The sequence below is a fragment of the Orycteropus afer genome, unplaced genomic scaffold (genome assembly GCF_000298275.1).
Source record: "Orycteropus afer afer isolate SDZICR_OR568_19922 unplaced genomic scaffold, OryAfe1.0 scaffold00061, whole genome shotgun sequence".
Classification (NCBI taxonomy): Eukaryota; Metazoa; Chordata; class Mammalia; order Tubulidentata; family Orycteropodidae; genus Orycteropus; species Orycteropus afer.
Window position 1 is genome coordinate 139,490 of NW_006921648.1, and position 7,337 is coordinate 146,826.

A 7,337-nucleotide genomic window follows, 5' to 3' on the forward strand; every position below is an offset into this window, starting at 1 on the left:
TTATCATGATTTTAAGAATTTTAAGTTTTTTAAGTATTTTAAGAATTTGCAGTGACTCACAAAATACCATATCGTTTAAATTAGTCCAAAGGACCAACGGAGCCCTTGAGCCCCAGCCTCCACAACCCTGAGACCAGAAGCACTAGATGGTGAGTAGCTACCACAGCTGATGGCTCTGAGAGCGCTCATAACAGGAGGCCCTGGAAAGAGCAGGCTGACTGGTCTGATGAGACACCCTTCAAGCCTGGAACTGAACTCACCCGTGACTCAACTGGCAGCTACATGACAGACCTGTAAGGTGAACAGTAACGCCAAGAGGGTGTGCACTCATTAATCCAATCACGCATGAGATCAAGAGGCCAGCATGTGCCCAGGGACAGAGCTAGGAAGGTGGAAGGGGATGGGAAGGAGGAAGGGAAGAGGTGGGCACAGGAAGTGGGAAGGATGGTGTTACAATAAATGTCCCCAAATGGAATGTGTATGGACTACTGAATGGAAAACCAATGTGCTCTGTAAACTTCCACCCAAATCTATCTACATATCCCATTTAGTTTAAAAACAAAGCAAGACACAATAGCAAGATAACTTTTTAGAAAAAACTAGCTATAAAATTTCCGTATTTGTGCCCAATTGTGTACTTTTTTGAAATACAAATACAGCAAAATAGCAAGAACTGTGACTAGCTGGTTGGGTGAAGAACTTCTCCGTATCATCAGATTTTTCAAATTACGATCTCTACCAACATTACGTTAAATTCTGAAATTACAAGGCTCTAGAAAGCTCAGAACGTGATAGTTTCAGAGAGAATCCAGGAGAATGGATGGGGGAGGGGAGCAGGCCCATGGATTCTGCAGAGGAGGGACAGACAGACGTTGATGGAAAAGAGACATGCTGACGACTAACAGGAAGTCAGGCATGCAGACGCCCAGGACACCTCCAGGGCCTCCAGCCCAGAAGACCGGGTGGACAGCAGTGAAATTAAGTGGGACGCGGGACAAAGGGGAAGAAACGGTTGGAAGCAAGGCGTCCAGAACCTGTGGCTTGTCCTGTACCCCTGCCCAGGGGCCGCCCCGAGCTCAGAAAAGGCAGGTGGGCGCTCGAGGCAACAGAGCTGGGAGGGAAGCCGCCACCGCTCCTCGCCCCTGGGCATCTTCTCTGGCGTCAAACAGAACTGTGATGGGTCATGAGGACTTAAAGCGTCATGTCTGTGTTTGTGAATGTTCTTAAAATGTCTGGGTAACCAGCTCCACCTGCGTAACATCCGGGTTTCCTTCGCAGAGCCACAGTGTTTCGTCTTTTGGGGGGGATATTCAGAGCGCCACCCGTCTTCTGAGACTGCTCACCAGTGTGGAAGTGACCCTTCAGTGAATCTCCCTTGGAAAAATTATCTCCATCTTTTCTTTCCCCTAAACAGTTTCCTCCCCCATCTGCCCAAGCATCAGTCCCTTCAAGCCCTGCGCTGCCTCGTCCTAGCAGGCTCACCCTGGTCCCGACGTGCAGCCGGCAAGGCCAGCGTGCAGTGCGCCCTGGCAAACAGAAAAGCTCCGGTCCCGCTGGGGAAAAAAAGCAGCACGCTACCAAAACAGCTAAACGATGAAAGGATTAAAATAACAGCCTGCCAGCTGACTGGGTCTGGTGTCACCCCCTGAAAAGTCCACGTGTGGGAAGGAACGCCCACTGCTGCCAGCTGGCCTCCCATCCTCCTCCAACCGAGTGGCTATGACAGGGACGCTGCTGCAGGTCTCTGGGTGAAAAGCCCTCAGAGACCCACCCTGGAGGCACTCAGGGTCTGCCGCGTGTGGTCTCATCAGGAATGTTACCAACCCACTCGTTGATCTCTAAAAATCGAGTATGTATTGCGAGTCTTTGCAGACCGGTGAGCAGTGGTAGCCCGGCACCATGCAGGTCTTCTGGTCTCAGCGTTGTGGGGGCTGGGGTTGGCGTCCATTACGCCTTTGGACTAATTGTTTCCTCGTGTCATTGATTTTTTTCTCTCTTCTTTGCTCTGGACGGGGAGAGAAAAACGTGGAACAAAACTCCAAATCCTAAGACGCCAGGCTTACCGGTCTCAGAGACTAGTGGAACCCCTAAGACTACGGCCCTTAAGTCATCCTTCAGGCCTGGACTGAACTCCCCCGCCCCCTGAGGTTTAACCTTCAGCCAAATGATCGGCCGACCTGTAAGGCGAACAGCAGCACCGGGGAGGTACACCCTGAGAACAATCAGCCAAAACCACGAGATGAGAGGCAGCACTTGCCCAGGGATACGGTGCTGAAGGTAGGGACGCCCAGGAGAGCAGAAGAAGAGAAACAGAAACGCAGGGAGGAGGCGGGCAGAGAGCCGTCACACTGCGGGGACGCAGTCAACGCCACGGCACAAAATGCCTATGAACTGTTGAACCGAAAACCAACTCGCTCTGCAAACTTGTGCAGAGTCACAATGTTTTTAAAAATGGAGTACGTGTAGGTGCACAGGGAACCCCTGGCGGCTGGCTCTGGGCTGCAGGGCTGTCGGCGTTTCGTATTCTTATCCTCCTGCTTACTGTAGTGTCTGGGTTTCCCAGATAAAATGCACATTGCTTCTGTAAAGGAAAGGGGCTTTTAGTGCAAACACAAATTCTTCCCGTTCCTCTACTTTGTGTCCCTGCAGGGATCACGTCTGAATGGCGGCTGCTCCAACCAACGGTCCACAGCCAACCCGTCCCGTCAGAGATGGGGCCTGAGCTCTCTGCTCCTCCCGAAGCCCCGTAACCTGGGCCGACACGGCCCATCTTCCCAAACCTTGGTCCCCCATCTTTAAAGAAAAGTGAACACGCTTCCATTGGCCCTGCGTCCTTCCTGGATAATTAATTATAGCTACAACATTTAATGACTTCCTGAATATAATTATAAGGTAATATAATCAATTAGTAACGTAATTCCCAGGTCTATGGGAAACACAGGAAGCCCTTCCACACAGAAGCCTTAGAAGTTAGTTCCCACAGCTCCCTCCTGTCCACTCTGACCTTGATCAAATACCTCTTTGATTTTCATTTTCATTATCTTTTATCGTCAGTAACTTTCTAAATCTGATCTTTGAAGTTCTGCAAGTGAACACCTGAGAATGGCAACAGCAGACATTACAGGTGGCCGCGAGCGCCATTCGCTCCGGGAGCCAGGGCCTACCCCCACGTCACCAAGCAACAGCGGTCAGACCGCAGGCGTCCACCACCGGCCTCAGCAAAGCCTCCAGAAGACTTCAGCACCGAGCGCGCTAAGACAAGCCTCCACTGGAGGGCGTAAGACCACCCCAGTGCGTCCTGTTTCAGAACTGAGTTTCCTAGTAAGTAGTCATTTGGGACGAGTCATTTAAACCCAAAGCCAAACCCACTGCCGTCAAATCGATTCCAAGTCACAGCGACCCTGTAGGCCAGAGAACTGCCCCGCAGAGTTACCAGGGTGTCAGTCTTTACAGACCCCACTGCCTCATGCTTCTCCCACTGAGCTCAAACGGCTGCTCTTTTGGTGAACAGCCAAGCGCTTTAACTGCTGCGCCACCAGGGCTCCTGAAAGTCATTTCGCTAACACAAAACACTGCCCATAATTCGTCCAAACAATTGACTCAGGTAAGTCAAGGGCTGTGGGACGCTGAGCAAGTCCGCAGCCTCCGGGGTCACATTCAGGCGTCTGTCCTCGACGCCCTGGCTAGCCAAAATCAAGACAAAGAAACGGAGAAACACGCCTGTTCGCCTGCCCTCCCCGCTCCCTTCTTTAATAAGGTGGAAAAAAAAAGGAAAAAGAAATTGTCTTGATTCCATGCTATCAAATTAGAATTTATTTCCAATGTGTTAGTGTCGGAAACACCACGACATGCTACGACCCACACGCACCTTGGCACGTTTGGAAGCAAAAAGCTTCACTCTCGTACCAGCTATTAGGACGCAGAAAGCAAATGACCTACACAGTAACGCTGGCTCACAGACGCCACCAGAATTGCCCTGGACGCACGACAATGTTGTACGAAGACATCAAAAATCCAACCGCACACACGGCAAACAAAACCTGAAGTCCCTTGGACGGATTCACTGCACTCGAGTCTCTCGGGCAAGGCGGAGGTTCCCACCTGCTGGGACTCTGCTCTGCCTTCGGGCAGGTCGGCGCGGCCAAGAGCGCCACCCACCAAGCGCTTCAGGACCGGGGATGCGCGCACCGCCCAGCTAGAAACGGCCAAACGCGCCACCCAGGCCGAAGGGCGATGGCTGACCCCTTCCCACCAGCCCCAGAGGGCACCCCGTTAAGTTCTCGCCCCGCTGCCGGCTCCAGGCTCCTCGGAGTGGTCACTGGGCTCCGCCTCCTCTTCCAGCATGTCCTTCAAACATTCATCCGTGCGACTCTCCCGCCGCAGGAAGCACCAGACGATCAGAGCCAGGACGGTGAGGCTCAGGGGCAACACCTTCCACCAGGGTCGCTGCTGCACGCTTCCCAGGGAATGCGCCACCAACCAGTGGGACGGGTAGGCTCTGCTGGAAGAAAACTGAATGGGCCGGGAAAGGTCCTCTTCCTCCCCCTCGGCCACAGGCTGGGCCCGAGCCCGGCCACTGGACTGCGAGTGCAGGCTTTGCGAGCCCCAGCGCACGAGCCTGAGCGACCGGGCGGCCCTAGAAGAGAGAAAGCAGTGAGCGTTCGGCCAGTCTTCCCGCCGGCTCCCGCCCTCACCCCGGTCGAGACTGCGCGGAGCTCACCCGGCCGCGGGTGCACACAAGACACGGCTCATGGAGACCTCGGCTCCGCGGCCCGCTACAATAGCGTCACTTCCGTCGCGCGGAACCGGAAATCGGACTCTGCTCCGGCCCTCCACTCACGACCACAAAACGTGGGCCCAGTAGCGCACAGGAAATGACGCACACTTTCCGAACGAGGTCTCTTCCGCCACTGGCTTCGTTCCTGGAGGGCTGCGAATGCATGCCGGGAAATGTAGTTCCCGGGTCCGGCCCGGTGGGAACTAGTTCGCTGGGTCCTCCGGCAGCGGAGCAGCGCAGGCCGGAGGAGGAATTAGCTTGCCTCGGCGTGGACCCGGGGTCACCGCGCGAATCCCGCCCGAGCGTCCCTACCCTCCCCGCCTCCGGGCGTCAAGGAGGAATTCCTGCTGTGGCGGAGATCCGGGCCTCACTGCCACACATCATCCCAGGGCCCATATGAACCCTCCGTGTCCTCCCCAGGCCAAAGGGAAAGGCCCGGCGCTCCAGGCCACGCAGGCTCGGGCAAGGAGCATCCGAAGGCGCTGGGGCCCACTTGAGCCATGAGGCTCATCCCCAGCGATTCACAGGCTCCTTCATCTCGTGTGACCCCAGAATGCAGGAGGGCCCCATACAGTATTGAACTCTGAACCCTTCCTTCCTCGGGTGGTCTGGGCCAAGCCCCGGCTTCCACGTCTCTCCAGGAGAGGAGGCGGAGTCGGCTCTGGGACCCCACGGGGGGCTCTGGTGGCAAAACCGGATCGTAAGGCCCGCTTTGCAAACTAGGACACGGCCCGGCCCCGCCAGTCCCGCGTTTTTGCCTCTTGCGCCTGCTTCCCAGGAGGCGCACCAGGGTTCCGGGACTCCAGTGGTCTTCCAGCAGCTCTTGCAGCTTCAGGCAGGGGTGGCGGCTGCAGGTGCTCGGAGCGCAGCAACACCTGGGTGTCCTCCCCACCCCAGACGCCCGGTGGGTGGGTGCAGCTCTGTTCCCAGCCCTGGACCACACTCTTAAGCTGCTGTGTCAACAGAAGCACCTGTCTGCCTAGGTCCTTGTCCCCGGGCCTTCCCGGACCTGTTTCACCGGGCCCCAGAGCCCCACCCAAATCACCCCAAACCCACCCGCCTGCAGGGACCTGGGAACGATCACTGTGCGCTAGAGGAGGTGGCGAAGCAGATCTGCTCGCAGTGCAGGCAGGACGGGCTGGACCATTCTGCCTGTGCAGCCTAGAGGGCTTCCCGGAGGAGGTGACGATCAAAGGAAAGGTTAAGAGAGTAGCAGACGGACCTGCTGGCTGCCGTGGTGTGGGTGCCCCGGCAGAGTGAGGACAGCACTAGGAGGGGCAGGGCCAGGGCAGCCCCCGTGGGTCACTGAGGCACCTCAGCCTCTCAGATCCATTACGGAAACAAGACAGCCGGGGACCTCTGGAGCCCCAGCTTCCCCGTTTGTAAAATAGGCCTGTAACGTTTCTCACGGGCTGTCGGAACGCAGACCGGGCCTGGGACACTCCCGCCAGATGCCAGGCCGGCTGTCAAGACTGACAGCAAATAGTAGAGCAGTGCTTGCCTTCTGAGGCGGTGCCTGGCACCCGGGTTTCCTGAGGGAGCCCACAACAGAAATCAAACAGATCCATGTGTCTGCTCGGGGTCCCTGCCTCTGAGTTCTGCCACGCAGGGCTACCCTGTGGGACTGGAGTCCTGCAGCCCTGTGTGGGCGCTGGGCACCGATCACAAAGCACCTAGGTCACCCCTGGCCACTGTGCCCGGCGTGGCTAAGGCATCACAGGACCGCTCGACGGTCGTGTCTGAACACAGGAGACGACGAGAACGTTGTCCGACCACAGCACCAACCGACACTACCTCCCCCGCCACACACGCCCACGCCCACACACACCACTGGCCTGCCCGATGGGAGTGACAGCTCTGCTGGACCAACCACCTCCGTGGCCTTGCCCAACGGTCCCGCCTTCTGGATGAGACTCATTAAAATGCCCAATCAGAGACTGACTCGCTTCTGGCAGCACCAATCCAGAGCAAAGCCACCTCCTTAGGACTGGCCCCAGAGCCCATAAGAGCTGAGGGAGTTGCTTACGGTTCTCTACCACAGCTCTAAAGAACCGTGGTGGCACAACAGTTAAGCGCTCCGCTGCCAACCTAAAGGTTAGAGCATTGAAACCAGGCAGCAGCTCTTCAGGAGAAAAACGTGGCAATCTGGTCCTGTAAAGACTCCAAAAACCCCACTTCCATTGAGTTAATTCCGACATACAATGAGCCTATAGGCAGAGTCAGGCTCTGGTGGTGCAGTGCTAAGGCATTTGACTGCTAACCAGAAGGTTGGTGGTTCAAACCCACCACCTGCTACGTGAAAGGACTACCAGGCAATCTACTTCCATAAAGATTCACTGCCTTGGAAACCGGATCCAGGTCGCTATGAGTCGGAAGGGTTCTATGGCACTGTTTGATTCCCCTCCCAACACACACACACACACACACACACACACAACACGGAGTGGAGCTGCCCCCAGAGGGTCTCCAAGGCTGTCAGTCTTCACAGAAGCAAAGCCCAAACCACACCCACTGCCTGGAGTCCATTCTGACCCACAGCGCCCCTAGAGGACAGAGTGGA

General features: G+C 56.1%; 1 protein-coding gene across 1 annotated transcript; it reads right to left on the minus strand.

The window, feature by feature from the left end:
- Positions 1-4,272: 4,272 nt before the first annotated feature.
- Positions 4,273-4,752, minus strand: CUNH16orf91 (chromosome unknown C16orf91 homolog). The gene is made up of 2 exons (XM_007939643.1): positions 4,721-4,752; positions 4,273-4,636 (listed from the first exon to the last, which is right to left on the minus strand). The coding sequence occupies exons 1-2, from the start codon at positions 4,750-4,752 to the stop codon at positions 4,273-4,275; spliced, it is 396 nt and encodes a 131-aa protein (XP_007937834.1).
- Positions 4,753-7,337: the final 2,585 nt, after the last annotated feature.